The sequence below is a fragment of the Xiphophorus couchianus genome, chromosome 3 (assembly GCF_001444195.1).
Source record: "Xiphophorus couchianus chromosome 3, X_couchianus-1.0, whole genome shotgun sequence".
Classification (NCBI taxonomy): domain Eukaryota; kingdom Metazoa; phylum Chordata; class Actinopteri; order Cyprinodontiformes; family Poeciliidae; genus Xiphophorus; species Xiphophorus couchianus.
In genome coordinates this window covers 19202503-19223970 of record NC_040230.1, presented here as the reverse complement: position 1 = coordinate 19223970, position 21468 = coordinate 19202503, and the positions used below count along the sequence as shown (strand labels likewise).

The following is a 21468-nucleotide window of genomic DNA, read 5'->3' as shown; positions in this document are numbered from 1 at the left end:
TTATTAATTAGTTTTAAATTAAATTATGTAATCAGTTTTGAATTTTAACCCTGTTTCTATAATTTACTTACACTTTTAATTATCGCAAACAATTCAAGGACTTGGATTTATTACATTTCTATCATTTCAATTTTTTTAATGACCACAAACTTGGATTCATTAAAATAAAATGTATACCTCGGTAATATATAAATGACTTTTTATATGCTGTAACAAATCCACAAGTGAACAATGCGTTGTTTTTATGCAGCTCATAGTTGTATTTTATTAAGTTTAGTTACATTTCATCTGATGGCATCTATCTACAAAATATAACTTGTGCAAAACTACATAGATGATGGCCATTTAATGCTCCTCTGTAACTATTTACAAACACGTCCATGATACTGCATGCAAGATTATCAATAGCTGCAAGATACTAATGAATGCTTTAAAAGTTCATCATAAACACGAGCTGAAGTCTGAATCATACTGTGATGCGTAACAGTATTTTTTCATATATATAGCTATATATATATATATATTTAAAAAGGCTTTAAAATATAACAATTTTGTCTCAAAATGCACCTTTAGAACATAGCTTAATGTTGTCCAGACAAAACCTGGAAAAGTATAACGAAAACTATTGAAACAGAACAAGCAAGTGGTGACTAGGCATGGGCCAGTTAGTAGTATCATCAAAAAACCACAACATACCAGAGAAAGTATCACATTTAAGTTTTTCCCAGTTGTAACGGCAGGTCGGCCCGTCTTTAACTTCTTGCTGCACACTGCCTATCTGCTGATTTCTAATTTTTTTTCTGACACAAGGAAAAACCAATGTACCTTTTAAGAAATATTACCAGTTTTCCTGTGGAAACTATAGAATCACAAAAATTTTGCAAACTTTTGTAAAAAGAAAAGAAAAGGTTTTAAGACAAATACTGATATGAACAATCATTATAAATAAATCATAGTTTACATAAACTAGTTGGTAGAGGCCCTGATTCTGCTGCCAAGTGAACCCGGGTTTTGAAAAGTCAGTTTGAAAACTCTTTTACACACAGTGCCAGAAAAAAAACTACTGATTGGAGGCGAAAGGGAGACCCTCCCCGACCTATTGCTGTAAACTTAAAGAAAGACAACAGTGGCTCAGGGGTGGAAGTCCGTCCCGTACCCAGTGGGTTGACGCCCCGTCTGTCTCTGTCGTCGAGTCCTTCCGCAAGACATTTCACCTGGCTTGGCTGCTGACGGTGGTGCCATCATTGTGTGAAAAACGGATTCTAGTGTAAAGCGCTTTGGAGTCCTCAGACTTGATAAAGTGCTGTACAAACATAGGCCTGTCACCACCTAAAGAAAAGTTGTTTATAACATAGAAACCTGCCTATTGGAAAATATTTTTGGTTACAAAAAAACATGGATTGTCATGGTGTGGAAACTAAAAAAGTGCTATGTTTTGTTCTCATTAAGGTAAAACTTCAGCTGACAGCTTGTTTAACTAAAAGCTCAAATTGAACTAGGTTTCATATATTTCCTTTAAATTTTCATGTTAATACTCTGAAACTTGATATTTTCACTGAAGCTTATCATGAAACGAGTGCCTCATTCCAGCCCATGCCTAGTGGCGACCAAATGCCCTGAATAGAAGTGCCACCATTCTGGTTCAATGTGATTTTCTTATTTTCCCTAACTTTGTTTCCTTTCAGTGAGGGAGCAGAAAATCCAAAAAAGCACAAGCATACATTAGAAGGTACTTACAAAAACTGCAAAACTACAATTAATGGAAACAAGTGCAGATCACAAGTACTTTATGATGATGATGATGTAAGTTAGTTAGGAAAACCGAGTCAGGATTGAATCTGTAAGTGCATCACTGAACTTTGCAGAGAAACATGCGAACTGAGCATCAGAGACCATAGTAATCCTGTTTTTTTCTCTTAGAAAAGTTTGTAAAGTGAATCCATCACTTTGTTTAAATATTTTCTTACCACAGATTTATGCACACATTTTTGTGGTACCAAGGGTAATGTAAAGGCCACCCTATTAACGTGAGTCTACTTCAACAAACTGCTTCAGTCCTTTCTGTAAAACAGACCTAAGTACACAATGGCTTACGGATATGGAGTGAGATGAGAAACAGGATATATAACTAGCATTTTTTACAGAAATACTGCAAGTAAAAAGAGCATCACATTTTCAAACATTGACAGTTTTCTTTTTTTTTTAAATACATTCTCAGCGCCGTCTCCTGCGCCTGTGGTCAAGAGCTCTCCCTCGTCGCGGCCGGTGCAGGTTTCCGCTTGTGTCTGCGGCGGGGTCAGGGGGAAAAGTGCCGTGTATTTCTGGGGATGATGGTGCTGATGCTACCGCTGGCTGATTATTAGAGTGCTGGGTTACCTGCGGCTGCTGTTGTAGGTGCATGTGATGCTGCTGCGTCTGCTGCAGATGCTGTTGCTCTATGTGCTGTAGCTGCTGTGGCTGTAAGTGCTGCTGTTGCTGAGGCATTTGTGAGGTGTGGGCTTGTTGTCCTCGATGCTGCTGGGGCTGCGGTTGCTGCTGGGCTTCCAGCACTCCCAGAAGCCTTTGCAAGAGGACATTGTTTTGCTGCAGACTGACTGCTAGTGCCTCTTGTGAAGCGACGAGGGTTCTCATGTCCTGTCTGAAGCTTTCCCCGAACTCCCGCAGGCTCTTCTCCACCCGATTCCCCAGCTGAATCGCAGCCTCCCCTAAGCCTCGGAGCTCATCTTCGAGCCACGAGCTGCGGGGCGGGGCTTCAAGAGGACCCTGCTGCGTCCCGAGTGACGGCTGGGGACTGCTGGGCTGGGGGCTGCCGTTCAAGAAAGGAGCGCTGTAGAGAGGAGAAGGAGGCAGCCATCGTTCTGACGTAGGAGGGGGTCCGATTCCCAGACCCAGACCCAATCCCAGTTTGTCATCTATGCTGTTTTCCACTGCCTCACACTCAGGCTCCCCCATGTCTCTCTCACGCTCAGAAATGTCCTCCTCTTTCTCCAAAGCATCCCTGTCTGATCCATCCACTCCTACACCTGCGTGATGGGACCAGAAGTTACTGCAAATCTAGCTGCACAAAAAAAAGAAGAAAAAAGATCTGTTGTTACCTGGGTCAGAGTCCGGGAAGCAGGGGAAAATAGGCTTTGGTCTGCTGCTTTGCTTCTGTCTCTGCTGCTGGAGCCTCGGACTCGGCTGAGAGGAGCGCCCGAGCATCGACGCCGCCCTGCTGGACGGCAGGTAGCAGCTGCGGTGGCGGGCATCTGCCAGCCTGCCTCCGTTGCGCCGCTTCAGGTCGTCCCAGCGCTTCTTGACTTCTCGAAGCGTGCGCGGCACTCGGGACACGGCGTTGACCCTCTCCAGGATCCCCGCCCATATGCGCTCTCTCTCTCTCCGCCGGAGTCGCCCGGCGGGACCAAAGAGTTCGCCCTCGCACCGGGTGACTTCTGACACCAGCACCTCCAGCTCCGCCCCGCTGAAACGACTCTTCCTTTTACCTGCTCCGCCAGCGGCCAGCGCCGCCGACATGGCTCTGTCTGTGGAGAAAAGTCATATTTTTACTTACACTGAATTAAAAAAAACTTTCTTTTTCAAATTGTCAGACATGAAATCAGAAAAACCAAAAATTACCTAAAGAAGTTTACTCTAATTTCTGTCAAACAAAACATGTTTAATTGGATTGTAATAATCATGGATAATAAGATGGCACATTTTACTTAAGTGATCAATTTGCAAAAACACAAACATCTAATGTGAGATTCGTTATTATATATTTTTGCTTAAAAATTTTTTTCATCTAAATTTATACCTCTAATCAACATAAACGATATGATTTTGAACACTGGTCCACTAGGAAAAATAATTTTAACTTTAGCAGTGCTTAGGTTCATCTTGGTCTGTTTCTTTCACTTAACTAGTCATTAGCAAGTAAATTGTAATATGTAGTTAATATGTATTGTTGTGATTCCTACAAAATTTTGATTTGAATCGTCTTCTACTCTGTAAACTTTTTACGATAAATTGATAATATTACATAAACACAATGTACAATTAAAGAAATCTCAAAGTGCTTTCATCTGTCTAAATAAACAGAATTCTTATTCATAAACAAATGTTCAAGGAAAATATAGGAGTCAGTATTTCGGTTGTTTTTAGTTACCATTTGGGGACGATTAGTGATAAAACCTCAATACAATTTGCTGTTGCTGCCAGACATTAGTACAGCTGAAATGATTTGCTGGTCAGTGTAGGTAGGGGCACTATTTTGTAACATTTATGAACATTTACCACGTATTTTCACTACATAGAATGTATCTAGAGTCACAAAACCACAACCTCTGGAAACATATAGTAAAACACAGATACAAGCCTGTTATAGCATAGAGAATTAACAAAAAATACCAAAAGGCCAGCTCTTATTTATATGAAATTTGCCATTAACTTGTCCTATTCCATGCACTGCACTATGCTTCCAACATGAACATGGACTGCTGAGTTATGCAAAAAAAAGAAGTAAATAAATAAAATACCTTCTGCATTTAGTACACTCAAAGAACATTATAAGAACGTAGGAGCAAAGTGAAATGTAGTCATAATAATTTTAATTAAATAATTTTTTGTTGATTATATTGTTTCTGCTATAATTCTGAGTCACATTTGAAAATACAAGCCTTATAATTGACACAAAAGATTTGTAGGAATGTACTTTTGTTTAATATTTACTTACATAAATGACTCGTTTCAACATTTTTAGATGGATAAAGTAATGTCGAAAGATGTTTCTTTCCCCTCATCGATTAAAGCAGAGCTTTTTGCAACAAACAAACTGTCTTTTTGATTTTAAAGATAAACTTAACTGCATTTCAGAACAGCGTATAAAGAAAGAAGATTAACTAACTAGTAGCAACAAATCTTATAATGGCTTACATGCCTGACAATAATTTTAGTTACAGTTTAATTTTACAACTCCAAACTTAAATATTGTTATTGGGATTTGATTTTATTTAGAGCTGCATAATTGTAAAGAGAAATTAAATTCTGCCTTATTTTCAAAACTTTTGGTGTGCTTGAATTTATCTCCTCATAATCATCCTATACTACCAACTGTCTTCTAGAAACACCTAATTCATAAAAAGTCCATCTTACAGTCATTTAATCTCAGCATAAACAGTTTTTTTTAGAACATCAGTGGCTTAATTAGAAAAACATCCAGACTTTTCAGAGTTGATTTGTTTTTGCCACAAGCGCTGTGGTGATTACAGCAGGCACAAAACAAGATCCTCTGGTTAAACTGCAAATCTACAAATCTCTAATTTTGCTCAACTTCGTGAAAACACATCCCCACAGTGAACCATGATGGTGGCAGCATCATTTTGTGGGAAAAGCTTTTCTTCAGTAGGAACAGGGAAGTTGTTCAGAGTTGATTGTTGACTTACATAGAAACAAACAAACAAACAGCCCTTTACAAACTTACTTTGCTCAATGGTCAAAAGGTCATCTGATGACATGCCGGGGGCCATAATGTTGGGATGCACCACTACCACGTTGAAGGGAAGTCCTCCAGGTAAGGCGCTGGTCTGGTCACAGCTGTTCTCCGAGTCTTCATCCTCCCTGGGGAAGCCGTTCTCTGAGGCTGCCCCTCCAAAGGCTCCCTCCGGGGACTCCACTTTGATGTGCATGGGAGGTGATTGCTCGTACAGCAGCCCCCCCTCCTCGTAGTACTCAGTCATGGATCAGACCTGGTTTAGAGCAGAACTGACTGGCGGGCCAATTCTGGTACTGGCAGCCCCCTCCCCATTAACTGCAGCTCAAAGCTTCATACAAAGCTTGCATTTTAACATGGCTACAGTTGCACAGACACTCTGAAGTGATTTTATTTTATTTTTCCTTTTTGGAAATATAAAATGTAACTATTTTTAAATACTGTTTTAAACAGTATCCCTTGAAAAAAGTCTAAGTCATACTGGAAGAATGGCAATTAAAACAATCATGTTCTCTGATTGTACATTTATAGACACTTTACTGTCTATTTGTGGCACCTTCAGTCCATTTCAGCTGCACTGTTGTGTTATTACTCCCACATTGAGGGTGTATAAGGTGCAGGTTGGGGGGCTACATGAACCCCTCCACCTGTCTGACACACAGCAGCATCCTCCAGGTGGAGACTCTCCTCTAGATCTGAAACACAAAACAAAACATTGCTAACAGTTGGGCTGCACAGTCATGATACCGCTGCTTGCCCATTCAAAACGCCGTTTCCCCTGCTCTGTGTCGCATCGCTGCGCATTTTTCTCTGCACAACATCCGCAATGGTTGCGCATTCCGCATACATTAAGAGATGGTGTTGAAATGGAGCTAGCTGTTAGCCTGAGCTGCGGGGCAAAGCAGCCGCTTCCTGTGAGCTGTCGGCGTCGAGCTGGGCTGAGGCGGTTAACGGGGGGATAATACGGTGAGTCCTACCTGAAGACGAGTCCACATGGGAGGTGAAACCAAACAACAACACTGAAAAAGCTCCTGTTAGCAGCCGATACAGACCCGGAGACTGTCGCTTAATATCTACGTCATTGGTGGGCGGCGTTCAGGAACAGTCAGCTCGAGGCTTCAAGTTTTTTTTTTATCCGACATGCCTAAGCTTGACTAAAATGATGCCTTTTTGGAACATTTGCAGTGCTGTGGGAGAAAATACCAGCACCTCTTCTTCATCTTCACATTTCATTATGTCAGGACCACAAACTGCAATGTATCCTCTGTGCTTTTATTTGACAGACCATCACAAAATAGAACATATGAACTGGAAGAAATGTTTTTTTTCCCTATACAAAAATCTGCAAGGTGTGGCATGCGTTTATATTTATTTAACGTTTATATTTATTTAACAGTACATCCAGTTATCTTCAAAAGTCACATAATTAGTTCTTCTTTGTGTCATTTAAATTCAGTGAATACAGCTGTTCTCTGAAGATCTCAAATATTTGTTAAAGAACAATAGTTTTTAAGCAGAGTTAGATTCCAAAACAGCTTTAGGACTTTGAAGCTGGTCTAATTTGATGGGAAGATGTGATGGAGGTAAATACTGGGCAGTGTTGGGAGAAACAAGAAGATAACACTTAGAGTGTAGCCAGACTTACTATAAAGTAATGAAGCTCCACACATAGTCATATTTTAGAATGACCAGACCTAATTCCAATTGAAAATGCAGGCAAAGATGTGCACAGCTTGCAGACATTCGCTAAAAGATGTCATAATTTCTGCAAAATATGGGGACTGAATGCAAAATCTCACCACACTTTTCAGATATACAACACAAATATGCACCACTTTGAGTAAGGCTGACACATACAATACAACTGCAATAGAGGCTTAAGACCGCAAAATGGGAAAAAATTAAGAAATATGTAGACTTAATACTATACATAGTGTCATATTTATATGTAAATTTATATTTATACAAAAATTTCAGAATTAAAGACCTAAACAATTCTCGGAGTCACTGACTAGAGCAAGTAGTGCAGTCTGAAACCTAGAAATATTATGTTTAAACAGAAATAAATAATTAAGAGTTTTCCTTTGTTCTGCTCTTGACCAGCCTAAAAATGCAGATTTCCAATGCAAAGACAGATTTTGTGACTTTTCTATACTGCATGTTAAAACTCTTAACTTTAATTTATGTTAAATGGTGAGAAGCCAATTAAGGTGCCTACAAATATGTCAGAATTCCCCAAGTAACTATTCATAATTTAATGAAGCAGCATAATTTTCACACGTCACATTAGTTGATTTCTTAGAAAAAAGAAAGTAAGTTCTTGCTCTGACCAGCTGTGTTAAGCATACAAAGATAAGGAATTTGTCCAAAGGCAATCTCTCAAAGTACACAAAATTGTAGGTTTAAAAACTTTGGGTTCTTCTAACTTTCTCAAATGACCAACAAACACAAAAATGTTGCATTTAATAAACAAAACCAACCATTTTAAATTACTTAGAGAATAACACTAGATATTTTAACTTATTTGTGTATTTTGCGGCGAGAAGGACATAAGTTGTGAACGTAAGAAATATATAGAATAAAGAATATAGGAAATTACTCAGATGAGCTTCAACATCAGTTATTTAAGACTTTAAACAAATACAGAGCGTATATATTTCCTCGCTAAGATTGGATCCCCAAATGCTCAAGTTATATTTTGCAATATAAAAAGTTGCTAGATTTTGTCGTCAAAATAAAAGAAACAAGATGAACAATTTCCAAATTTTAACGGTATTATTCAGCTGCAAAATTAAGAAAACTGTTGGAGGTAGGAATATGTTTATTTAAAACGTTGCAAGGTTGGGTTGACACTGAGCTAATACTTTGTTTACGCACCTTTTAGTTCAGTTTCAGCATTCAGTCTTATTGGAACACACCTGCCACTAATTTTAGGGACTCTATTTTAATTCATTTAACATCTGGTGATTTACACTCTTTAACCAAAGACAGTTTTGGAGAGGTTTCAAAGGCTCAACATGATGTAATTATACAGCTGTATCAGATGGAACCATAATTTCTGTCAAACTGGATGAAATCATAAACATTTCCAAACAGTAGTTAGCTTTGACCCAAAACATTTACTGTTAACTAGAAACCAAGTATGACAAGGGACTTTATTGTCCACAATCAAAGTAACAAAAGATTTGCTTTAACTGAGAAAAGCTGAAAGGTTTTGGAATAGCATAAGGAGAATTCATGTGTAAATTTGGCAGAATTTTTGGGGGGTCAGATGAAGAGAAGATGTGATAACAATCTGATAGATTAGAAAAAAAATTATACAAACCAGAGCGATGGAAATATTGCCAAAACAATATGTGACATTTCATGGTGATAGTCAAAGAAGACTGAAAGCAGAAATAAAATAAAAAAATACTTCAACAAACATTTTTGAAGGGTATACATGTTTATGAAAAAGCAAGTTGTTGCAGATTTATTTATATTTTTCTTTAGTAGACTTGTTTGATTTTTCATCTGAGTGGTGCAGAATGTCACTTCACGATGTAAAAACGTTTGAGGTGATTCATCTGGAACTCATTTTTTACGTGATAAAATCTGGAAATTATGACTGGAATGTATACACATCTAGGAGCCACCGTAAGTCTTAACATATTTGATTTTAAGTGCACAGACATATTAAAGAATGTTAGACAAGTCAGCTTAAAAACTGGTGATATGTGGGATTCTGTGTTTGTTTTTTTTATCTTCGACCAGGAGGCTTTTTCCCAGGTGAGATAATATTTAATCACTGAGCAAGTTAGATGGAAAAACCTTGAGAGCGGGGACTGATAAAGACCGATAAAGAGCGGTGAAGTTAGAGAGTTCCCATCTATATAAACCCACTGAATCTGCTCCAGAGGTGTGTGGATTCATTAAGTGCAACCATGAAGTACTTCATTCTCTTGGCTCTTGTTGCTGCAGCTTGTAAGTTCCTCCCAAGGATTCATTTATTCTTGTATTATATTAAGCAAGGTTTTAAAAGTCTTACACTTTGGTTTACAGATGCTGCTCCCCTTGAGGACGACAAGATCATTGGCGGCTACGAGTGCAGGAAGAACTCTGTGCCCTACATGGTGTCTCTGAACGTTGGCTACCACTTCTGTGGAGGCTCCCTGATCTCCAGCTCCTGGGTGGTGTCCGCCGCTCACTGCTACCAGTCGTAAGTCAATCATCTGTGGATTTAGCTCAAAAGAATCTCTTACATTTCACAAAGTTTCAGGAGACATGTGCAACCTTCCTTCTCTCTGCAGCCGCATCAATGTGCGTCTTGGCGAGCACAACATCGCTGTCAGCGAGGGAACAGAGCAGTTCATCGACTCCTCAACTGTCATCCGTCACCCCAGCTACAACAGCTACACTCTGGACAATGACATCATGATGATCAAGCTGAACTCCCCTGCTGGCCTGAACAGCTACGTGAACACCGTGTCCCTGCCCTCTACCTGCGCCAGCGCCGGCACCACCTGTCTGATCTCTGGATGGGGAAACACCCTCACCTCTGGAAGTCAGTGCCTCATCATTTATATACAATGCATTGTAGTTTCGTATGGATAGTCATATTTATTTATGATGCTTTAGCCAACTACCCTGATAAGCTGATGTGCCTGGATGCCCCCATCCTGAGCGACACCAGCTGCAGGAACTCCTACCCTGGAGAGATCACCAACAACATGTTCTGCGCCGGATTCCTGGAAGGTGGCAAGGACTCCTGCCAGGTAGAACATGAACAAAAAACAGCATTTGGTAAAACAGGTACATCTTCAGAAGTCTTTAACTCATACCTTCTCTGTGTTTCAGGGTGACTCTGGTGGCCCCGTGGCGTGCAATGGTGAGCTTCAGGGCATTGTGTCCTGGGGTTATGGCTGCGCCCAGAGGGACAGGCCTGGCGTCTACACCAAGGTCTGCAACTACAACACCTGGATCCGCAACACCATGTCCTCCAACTAGATGGAAAATAAAGTCATTGAGATCTGTCATGAAACTGAAGAATCTGACATTATGACAAATAAATGGTGAAAATAATGTTCTTGTTTGTTTTATTTCCCTGGATAAACAATTTCCTTTTCTAAATCAGCACAAAATAAACTAGAAAATAGAAAGCTATGATTAACAAAAACAGATTGCACACTCATGCCATCATTACCATCACATCTGGCCAAAGATAATAAAATGCACTCTTCACTTTAAATTGAATCTGAGTAACACACTACAACTCCAACATAATCTGCGCCAAATTCCTAGAGGGAGGTAAGGACCCCTGCCTCATCTTCTCTCCTCTGTGTATCATTGTCTCCCGTGGCCCCAGGACACACAAGCTACAGGGCAGAGTGGTCTGGTGTTACAGCTGTGCCATGAGAAAAAGGTCCGATGTTCATGGCAAAGTGTGCAACTACAACATCTGGACTTGCAACATCATGTTCTCAAACTGAGTTAAACAAATATTGTCCATGCTGTATCTGAAGAAACCTTCAATATGACAACAATAAATGGCTTCAATTCACATCTCTACCTTTGCTTGCTTCACAACATCCACCACTGAGAAAGCTTACCAGCTATAAGAACTTCTCTAAATTAATAAAATATAGAATAAACTATCTAAAAACATAAAATAGTCATCTATAATTGATGAAAACTGACCACTGATTCTTTCCACTGGTAGATGACAAAGATTATCATGGCATTTATTAAAGGCACAGCCACTGAGCCTCAATGTGCTGCAAGCTACAAGAAGGAAAGCTCTGTCTGTTGTCTGTATTTTTGCATCGAATGTCAGCTTAGATTAGTCAGACATTTTGGTGTTTCTGGATGGTGTCCTGGAAAAGATGCCATCTGGGTGTTCTGACGTGCTGATGAGAAACGTCAGTGACTATGGAGTGCGTTCAACCATTTTGTTAGCTGGCGGGGTACGGTACTGAGGAATCTCCTCCCTGATCTGAAGCACAGTGCTTTTTTATGGCGAGCAAAAAAGCACTGTTTTACATCACAGCATGCTAATTTAAACATCACGTGTCTCATAATGTGATGCCAGCCCAAAGGTATACGATCAAATTTGTGTATTGTATCCACAGAACTGGTTTGTTATGTCTTGAAGACTTTGGCGAACAGAAGGTCGGGGAATTTGATCTGCGGTTGGGTGGGACTGCCAGACGGACCAGGTAAATCCTAATTAGTTGTGAGGATGAACTGGGAACATCTGGAATGGACATGGACTCTGAAAGGGGATTCCATTGCAGACAGTTTTTAGAGGCTGAAGGCTCCAGGGTAAGGCTGTACGTATACCTTCTTGCTCACCTGGATTAAAAAGAAAAACAAGCTCACAAGAATGTAAAACACATCACAAATTCCTCTTGAAATTACTAGTTTTACATCACCGCAGTACACAGTGTGGCTAAACATTACACAAACACAATTTCAAACAACTCAGAGAAATATTCAGGAGCAAATACTCTTTTTACTTTAAAATAGCAGATTGAAGGAATATTAGCATGTAGAGTTGATATCAAGAATTTACAGTCGCTGTACATATAGAAACACATTTTTTTTCTCATTGTCTTGCAAATAGATTATATCTACGCCATATCCTCCAACTAAGCAGACACGTTTGGAAACGTGCAGCATGAAGCCATCTGTTAAATAGATACAAGTGATGCAAACATCAGCAACCCATGCCAATGTGACCAATAGATAATTAAAATTACATACCGAGTTTTTCTGTTGGTTTTTACTTTGCTCATTCTTCTATGGTTAATTGTGCTGACAATTCAACCCTGACTAGCCTGACAGAATTTAAAAGTGATATAGTGTACAGAATAAGCAACTTTAGAAGACACTGCATTAAAGCAAATGTGCATATATTGTATACAAAAAGTCAAATTTAGTTATGTACAGATTTAAAATTGACTTGCTACATACATTTTAAATTGTTACAGCTGTAATACAAAGAACAATGTTTCACAACACAAAATAAAATGTAAGCTTGGAACTACATTAATTAAGGGAAGGATGAAAGGAGATATGTATCAGGTTCTTAATAACAATCTGAATATAAAAACATTTCCAAGCAAGACCCAATCAAAGAAACCCAAAGAAAGTTGTAACTGGTTTGAAAGAAAGAATGTAAATCTGCTAAACTCACTCAATCACCTTACTGGTATATAATAAAAAAATCAGTGGAGATAAATTCAGCGAGCATAGAAAAGACCCTGTGGAGTTTCTAAGAGTTTATGAGAACGATTGTGTCAAAGTCACATCAAAGAAAAACATGACTAGCTTCTCCATACAGAAAATGTCTTGATGTTAGTAGTTATTAAAAAGGCTTTTCCAGAAAACACTTGAAAAATGTTAGCAGTTTCAATACTTCAAATTCCTACTACCCTTAAATTCATAGTAGATTTCTTAGGTTGTTACTGACTGGTATGAATTTATATCAACGCCTCATTGCATTTAATACTTATTTTACCAGCTATGCAAGTTATAATAAAAGAAAACTCAGTAATTTGTGTTGAATGAACAGAGATCTGCACACTGACTTATGATTTGTATCCGTTTGTCTGATGAAGAGCCAAATATTGAATCCTGCAATGTTCAAGCATCTTTGTTTTTTCAAACATTTTACATGTTCCAATAACTGTATTAGTGTTGGAGTGTCAAGATTCCTCTCATCTTCAAGAAAATAAAAGGATGAATCAACCACATCCTCACAAAGTTTTATAAGCATAAGAAAAAGACAGTTTTATATGGAAAAAGAAACTTTATTTTTAAGACAAACTATAGCATAAATTTATACACAACAAAACAAAATGTGTTTCTTAAAAAAAAACTGTATTTCATGGTTCCAAAATACTCAAGGCAACAAGACAAGGAGCAAAACATTAATGTTCTGCGAGAGTTCAGATACTACAGGAGGGGCATGTTTGTCGACCAGTGTACTGATCAGGATGTTATCAAATTGAAATCCATCATAACGAACATGTACAAAGCCGGTAATCAGTCTTAAAATCTTAGAAAATACTGATGGGTGTCTGCGACCAAATCACTTTTCATTTCTGATTGTTCCCATAGAAATAAACCAAGTCCAGAAAACACCAGGTGGATGTTCAGTTCACAGTGACATTTCACGATCAATTACACCCTCTGCAATTGACTGTCAGGAAAAATATTCAGCCATCAATTCAAAGTAGTATGCTTACAGAACCAGCTCATGTTATTTTAGAACAGGCACATAAAACAAAACCTTCTCACGCCATTATTAAATTCCTGATGATCAAGAAGAAGATTCTTGGGGGGGCTATTATGCTTTTTCTATGTAGAGTAATTTATGCGTAGCCAAACACATTCTTCAGAAACAAATCCAATCCCACTATTAAATATTGGAGTCTGGTGAGTAACTCAGCTACCCAGAACACTAATAATCCAACATGCTTTTTTTGACACACAGCTACAGTTTTAGACATACTTGAGCAATTTTAAAGTTTTAGAGCTCCACATCTAAAGGTTTTCAGGTAGTTTGTTCAAACAGACAGAAACTACGTTGACAAACTAAGGTAAGGCGCATATACAGAATAAACTTTAACAATTAGGCATGGGTTTGTCTCCATGAATATGAAAATCTATATGACAACCTTGTGTAAAAATATCTATGTATTAAGAAAACAAACAAAATAGCATAAGAGAATATTCCCAAACAACCAAATAGGTACTTATCAGTACGAGAAAAAGAGACAATTTTAAACGGCTAATAGGCCATTCAAGAGCAACATTGTGCCCCATTTCCTTTTTGTGATATAAAATTTTATACGTTATGAAAATGTAACTTTTTTTAAAACCTCAGTATACCTTGATGGCATTAACCGGCCGATGGCTGATAGCACAGGCAGCTTTATACCGTTTTCATCTTTTTTTAAGAATCTCATGTTAAAAGGGAAGAATCATACAGAGTCATCTTTCTAAATTTAAGCTGGTGTCTATAGATTATCCTATGATTCCTTCAATGTAAACTCTTAACCATAACCTTTCAGTGGAACTAGTCTAACCTCGCTCTACAGTGATGTGTAGGACACTGACAAGTGTTTAAAATGTATTACTTTAAACCAGGCCTCTTGCGTGGTCCATATAGTGGTGAAATAGGTCTGAGACTGAAGGAAATATAACTCCACACACAGCACACTCTAAACTGTCTGAGGAGTCTTTGTTTGATTTGCTGGTATTGTGAGTCCGGGTTGAGTTCACATGTTTTAGGAGTGTAGAAGGTTTTCCAGGGCCATTTTCTTTAACTTTGTTGGTGCCAATTAAATGTTTCCTGTTGGGACAATGAGTAGAATAATTTACGTCTAAAGGTTGCATTGGAGGATTTAGATCTGGGTGTTTTTGTGAGGAGTATAAAACAGAGCTAGTTCTGCCAGCAGATGGTGCAAATTCGCTAGGTGGGGCAATTTTGGCTCTCGACTGAGAACTGTGAGCATCAGTGAGCAACACTAAATTGGGCTCCTTGCGTAGGTCTAGCACTGACGAATGGCAGAGCTGATGAGTGAACAGCAGATCAAGAGTCCCAAAGCTACATGTGCACTGCTCGCACTGATAAGGCAGTGAAACTTTCTTTGGCCTCTCTTTGATCCAGTAGTAGTCGGGGTGCTGATTCATGTGCTCTCTGTAAGAACTGGCGAATCGGAAACCCTGCCCGCACCGGGGACACGTGAAACGGCCGCTTGGCTGCCGATGGACCCTCTGGTGAATCCATAGTTTCTTCCAGCTACCCAGCGTCTTTCCGCACTGGGTACAGGGGAATGTCTGGTTGGGAGAATGGGTGAGCATGTGGGCCCGCAGCCTGCCCATGTGCCGGAATTGACGCCCACAGCTCGGACACAAGTATTTCCTGGGATCGGATCTGTTATCCAACTTGTTTAGCTTTGAGACAACATACGAGACAGGCAGAGGGGGGCTGATTGGGATCTGAAGCGGCTTGCTTAAATGAGCGGGGCGTCTTTTACGAACAATGCTTTGCTGTTTTTTCTGGGGTTTAAAATCTGAAGGCGTGACACGAGGTGGACTGTTGCATTTCGAAGTGCTATGCGAAGGCACTCTGTAACGAATCATCGACATCATCTCCTCCTCTTTTATTGAGCTGAACACGTTCCTTTCTGCTGTGCATCGAGTCCGGTGGGCTTCGAAATCAGACATCACGCTGAACAGCTTGTCGCAATACAAGCAGCGGAACAGCTTGGTGCCCGTGTGCTCCTTCATATGATTGTTGAAGTTCTGCAGGTGCTCGAAAACGTTCTTGCAGATGTAGCACGTGTACGTCAGCAGCGGCTTTATGCGTCTGTTGGCTTGGGAGTCGTTGCTGCCGCTTACCGGTTTGCACGGGTGGTTTTTGGCATTGCTGTAGTGGGAGAAGGACTTCTCGCAGCGGGTGCAGTTGTAGCGCTTCACAGTCCAGTGCGTCAGCTCATGCACGCGGAGGAAATAAGACTGCCCGAAAGCTCTGCCACATATGTCACACTTGTAAGGCTTCTCTCCCGTGTGGATGCGGACGTGTCTCTTGAGGGCGGACTGGAATGGGAACGTCTTGCCGCAGTACTGACATGTTTTGCTGCTTTTTTTCTCTGCAGATTCCTTCTGAATTTCCTGGGCACTCTTGTTGCTTCTGGGTTGGCTTAGATTTTCTATTCTCCTGTTGGGATACATAAGGGCCGACTCGTTCACCCCCTGAGTGTGTGTCTCCATATGTGCGGCGAACTGCGAGATGGAGACTCTGATTTTGCACAGCTGGCATTTTTGATACATGTTGTTCTTTAGGTGCATCTTGAGATGGAGATTCAAGTTGGAGTTTTTGGTAAAACCTTTCCCACATTCTGGACATTTGAAGGGCCTCTCTCCTGTATGAATGCGCTGATGGACGATCAACTGAGACAGAAATTTAAATAGACGGCCACAGTAGCTGCATTTTAGCATGTTTTTGCCCCCTTTTTTAACATAAATGATATTATCGTTGACATCTGAGTTGGCTTCTGTCTTCACATTGCCACAGTCAAGTTTCTGTTCAACTTCAGGGGTAGCCTCCTGTTTTTCTACATGGTTGTTGCTCGTGGAAACCTTAAAAACTCTTCTCTTTCTTTTGCCACCTTTCTTACACCTATAGACTGTATGAGCCCTGTTTGGTAATGTAACTGAGGCGTCTGCACTGTTTTGAGAGGCATGATTATCTGACACAGGAGGTAAAGCATTAACCTCTATCTCAATATTCTCAGATTTCACAGTTATAGGTTGTAGTGTTTTATCAGAGGATGATTCTAAAGCCATGCCAGCCGTTTCTGCCCTCTGCACATCTGCATTTACTGGATGAGCAGATGAATTAGGAATTTGTAACTGAGACTCCTCTCTGCCATTTGTCCTCAAGGACATCTTTATATCAGAGCTTTCCGTTTGAGAGGGATCCACTAAATCTAAACTGTTCAGATCCTTTTCAGGACTCTTTTCGGGCTCTGGAAAGGATTGCAACTCTTGTACCAAAGGCTCATCAGCATTACTGTTCCTATCAGTCTCCTGTTTATCAGCACTGTTTTCCACCTGTTTATCCGTCTCTGCTTCCCCTGCCTCAATGCTCAACACTTGTGATCCCTCTATGGAATCATCCAACTTTGCCACTTTGGCTGGAACATTCTCATTAACCAGAGGCTTAGTCCTTCTTCTCCTCCTAATGCCATGATTGTATATTGGGTTACTGTCGTCTGTAGAAGTCCCCTCTGTTATCCTTATGTCAGTATTGCCATCAGAGTTTCCGTTCTCCATTGAAGGGTGTAGCTCTCCTCTACTTCTCAGGGTCCATCCGAGGTTATTAGATCGACGAGGTGTGGGCATCTTTGGAGCAGTTTGCTGAGAAGTTGTAGATTCAGATTTTTTTGGTCGTCCTCGTCTTCTTCTTACCTGCAATGTGACCTCACCATCTACTTTGTCACTCAGGACAGCGTCAGAACCTGATTTCTCATCTTGAGATGATCCGCTGATTACATGACGGTCTGAATCACCAGTGATGTGGTTGACTGAAGCTGCTGACAAAGCTATCGTGGTGCTGACGTCCTTATGCTGATCTGCATCACAACTAGCAGTCTCTGAATCCTTTTTCTCTTCAGTCAAAGCCTGTTTGCCTTTAACATGCCTACCACGTCTTCGTTTGGCCCTTTTCTTATATGTTGGAGAGCTCACAGAGGTCAGCTGAGGTCCACTGTTCATCCCCATTTGTGACAACGCGTCCTCACTTGGCTGACATTTTAGGTCTGCAATTGTAGAGCTCGTATGGACGTCAGACTCCATTTGTTCTGACGCTCTTGGAGCAGACCGATTTAGATCTGTTGCACTCATGTCCTCTCCGCACCTCTCATCCCCAGGTGTCTGTTGAATAATGAGGTAAAAGAGGCTTTAATGTACAAGTGTTCGGTTGGAAAACTCTCCAAAGAATTAAACAAATTTATGATCCACTGTTACCTTTCTCATGCAACTACAGCATGCAGATAAATAGGTTAGCTAATAATGCAAAGCCATGCAAAAAACTTGATCGCACCCGAACATTTTCACAATCTGCCACACATTACAACCAGAAACCACAATGTATTTTATTCATATTTAGGCTCTGTCCACACTGGTACATTTTTTTTTCCTAAAATGAAAATATTTTTTAGCATTTGTGCACCATATCTAAAAGGAAACTGCTGCAGGACTTCAATAAAGCTTTTACACATTCTTATTTATTTTTTCCACTGTGTTTACAGCCAACCTCGTGTTGTGGCTTTGTGCAAATGTCCCACACACCACAGACTTACAGGTCTGTGGAATAAAAACAGGCTTTTTGAATGAAACCATTTCTGCAAATGGCTCCATGAGTACGAGGCAGTTTTTTGAAAAAGACAAAAACATTCCAGAATGGATGGGGCCTTAATATAATAAGCAACACTACATGGTGGCAGCACCATGCTGTGAAGATCCTTTTTTTCCCAGCAGATGCAGGTAAGTTTTGACAGAAATATGGATAGCTGACAGAAATATGGATAGGGTGACAAAGAAAGTAAACTTGTTAGAAGCAACATAACTGTTGAGACTGGAGCAGATATTCACATTCCACCACTGCATTGACTTAAATATCAAGCCAGAGCTACAACTGAATGGTTTACATAAAAACATACTCATGTGTTGAAATGGCCCAGTCAAAGTTCAGATATAAATCTAATTGAAAATCTGTGTGAAATATTGAAAACTGCTCTTGGTAATTTCAAAAATACTTTAGAATGCAATTCCATGGAAAGGTGATTCTGTAAAATACTGACTTGGGGTGAATATGAATGCCATGCATGCTACACCTTTTGGGTTTCTATTTCTAAAAAAAATAAAAACCAGGCATCCATTTGCTTCAATTTCACAATTACACACTACTGTTAGCTGGTATTACACATAAAAACCCGATAAAATTTTAGTGTTTGAGGATAAAATGTTTAAATGTTCAAAGGGCATGAATACTTTTGCAGGTTCCCATACTTGGGACTGTGAGATAATATGATGTACTTTAAAATTAAAACTGTATACATGCACTGCTAAAACTGGCGAGTTTTCAACATCAGCCCTTTCTTATACCTCTTGCTTTCCATGCACTTTTTTTTCTTCTTCAGTGGCTACCTGCTTGCAGTCTGATGGAGCGTGAACAAAACTGCAGGGGGAGCTTGCAGAAGTTAAATCAGATTCTGTATTTTGATCACCGCTTCCTTTGCCGAACGACATTTTAGTCCCCATGGCAAAAAGTCTGTAGGAAAGAAAATGACAAACAAAGCAGTGATGTGAAATGCAAGAACAATATAATTATAATGTCTGACATCAATATGTAGCATTTACAGCAGAAAAGCATGAAAAACGTGCCACAGTGGTGGTTTGTGTCAGCAGCTTACAAGTAGTTGTTTGCATTGTGCTTGTATGAAGATGATAAACAAGCATGGGCATCATCGTTAATGGTGGTATAAATCTGAAGCAGACAAAGGAATCTTCATTGCATATCAGTGGGAGAAAACATAAAATATACTATTCTATACAGCTATAGAGGTTACAGTTTTTACTTAAAAATGAGCAACATAACCTTATTACATTCAATGTAACTTGTCTGCTGTATGCAATATCCACTAGCTGCAACATTAAAAACACTAAAAGCATCAGGTGCGCTGAGAAATTGTCTGATGACAATTTTGATTTAGACTGATCAGCAATCAGCAAACTGGAAAACAAAATGTACTTCTTTTTCCAGTAAGTGGACACATGATACATCAGAGGTAACTTTGAAAATAACTCTTTCTGGTGCACGAGTCGCTACTGAGGGAAAACTAGTGAACTGAAGCTGCCACATGTGCAGCAGTTCATGAAGCAAATGCATCAAACCAGTCTGCTGAAGCATGGTTTGGTTACGTGAATGCTGCTTTGGATCCGTCTTCCTTTGGGTCAATCATATGGAAAAAAAACAAGTGTGTCACTGAGTGGGTTGTCCCTACAGAATGGTGTTCAGCATCTGTTTTGCCAGAATGCAAAAAGTGTGCATTTTGTATTAGTTTGCACATTTTAAAATATTTAATTTGGCTTTATTAGGAGATTTTTAGTAATGCTTTGAGAGAGTGGATGTGGGCCATTTTACAGAAATTGTTTGATTTTATTTTACTATGAGCATGTCCCTGTTACTCAAAAAGTTAATTAAAACAACTATTTTTGCTCTTTCTATAGGACTTGAATAAAATCGGTATTTGCAGACATATAATGAGATTTCTCATCTCATTATATGTTTCTAAATTAAACACATAAAAACACGACTTTTTACAGAATAACTTATTGGTTAGTTGGAGATTATTGATAACGCATCCCTAAATAGCTCATTTACACGTGGAGACGTGCACTAACAAAAACACAGTAACGTGTTCACAGCACTGCACATGACCAATAAATAGAAAAACATGGGGGAAACTGCATGTCAGGATGTAGAGGCTGCTGCTAACATCAGCCCGCTCTTCTCCTCCATTGAACATCTGATGGAGACTTCCTGACTAACAATGACTTGTGTCTGTGCCTCATATTTAACCCCATTTATACCGATCAGACAAAACGGCACGAACTTATTTCCCCAAGCCTTTCAGTAAGGCTTCACCTCTGAATCCAGATACCAGTTAACATTAGAAATTAATAGCAGCATGACCAACAGTGAACGTGAGGCATTTACGGTTCTGCAGGCCAGTTAGCTAGCTCGGTTTCCTAAAACGTCGCAGGCCAACCGCACCAACCCGTTAACCCCAGCGTCTACTGGCAAAACTTTGTTTATAAACAATAAGGAGTAAGCGAATAGTTTTACAGCTGTGGTTCGTGGAGCGTGAAGGGTGGAAATAAACACAAAGTGCCTGCCTTGCACTGCACTGCCTGCGTGGGGTAAAAACCAAGTCGGGATTGGTTTCTGCGTCGCGTGCACGAAGCGTTGCTCCGCTAGCTAGCACTAGCTAACTCAAACCTGGCTCTCTTTCTCTGTTTGGCAACTTTCTGCGGTGTAACAGTGACCCAGACGCGGAGTTGCATACGGGAACAAGGCGTTACCTTCTTTTCGGGCCAGTTTTCTGCAGTACGACACTCGTTATCCATGCACAAAGCGGCCAGACTAATGCTAATAGCGCTGTGGGGGTTAACAGAGCGTCTACTTCCCGTTCCGTCGGAAATGGGAGTGTTCTCCTAGAGAAATAGCAAAAACTGCACCAAGTCCCAAGATGCTTCCACAGTAATGAGGAATACCACAACGGGCTTTTGACAAAACAGAGCAATAACTAGACGGCTATATTTAAAAAGACGCTGACCGGAATGCATGTTTTAGGAATAATAACAGCATACACGAATATGTTTTACTTTGAATATATTCCCTAACATTTTGGATACAAATTAAAATGTGTAGTGTGCAAATGCCT

At 39.9% G+C, this 21468-nt stretch overlaps 3 protein-coding genes across 6 annotated transcripts; 1 reads left to right on the top strand and 2 right to left on the bottom strand.

Moving 5' to 3' along the window:
• Window positions 1–949: 949 nt before the first annotated feature.
• Window positions 950–6030, bottom strand: LOC114141715 (myb-related transcription factor, partner of profilin). 2 transcript variants are annotated; one of them, XM_028012443.1, is made up of 3 exons: window positions 5459–6030; window positions 3096–3521; window positions 950–3023 (listed from the first exon to the last, which is right to left on the bottom strand). In XM_028012443.1, the coding sequence occupies exons 1-3, from the start codon at window positions 5712–5714 to the stop codon at window positions 2215–2217; spliced, it is 1491 nt and encodes a 496-aa protein (XP_027868244.1). In that variant the 5' UTR covers window positions 5715–6030; the 3' UTR covers window positions 950–2214. The 2 variants fall into 2 exon arrangements, with proteins under 2 accessions (XP_027868244.1, XP_027868245.1); XM_028012444.1 differs by having other exon boundaries at window positions 950–3017.
• A 3233-nt stretch (window positions 6031–9263) lies between these two features.
• Window positions 9264–10528, top strand: LOC114141716 (trypsin-3-like). Its single transcript, XM_028012445.1, has 5 exons — window positions 9264–9430; window positions 9509–9665; window positions 9757–10010; window positions 10085–10221; window positions 10304–10528. The coding sequence occupies exons 1-5, from the start codon at window positions 9391–9393 to the stop codon at window positions 10451–10453; spliced, it is 738 nt and encodes a 245-aa protein (XP_027868246.1). The 5' UTR covers window positions 9264–9390; the 3' UTR covers window positions 10454–10528.
• Window positions 10529–13236: 2708 nt separating this feature from the next.
• LOC114142002 (zinc finger protein 729) lies at window positions 13237–21258 on the bottom strand. Of its 3 annotated transcripts, none has more exons than XM_028012990.1 (4): window positions 21107–21258; window positions 19435–19508; window positions 19127–19292; window positions 13237–17893 (listed from the first exon to the last, which is right to left on the bottom strand). In XM_028012990.1, exons 1-4 carry the CDS (start codon window positions 21149–21151, stop codon window positions 14591–14593), a joined length of 3588 nt encoding a protein of 1195 aa, XP_027868791.1. In that variant the 5' UTR covers window positions 21152–21258; the 3' UTR covers window positions 13237–14590. The 3 variants fall into 3 exon arrangements, with proteins under 3 accessions (XP_027868791.1, XP_027868792.1, XP_027868793.1); XM_028012991.1 differs by having other exon boundaries at window positions 19169–19292; XM_028012992.1 differs by lacking the exon at window positions 19435–19508 and having other exon boundaries at window positions 21107–21239.
• Between the last annotated feature and the right edge of the window lie 210 nt (window positions 21259–21468).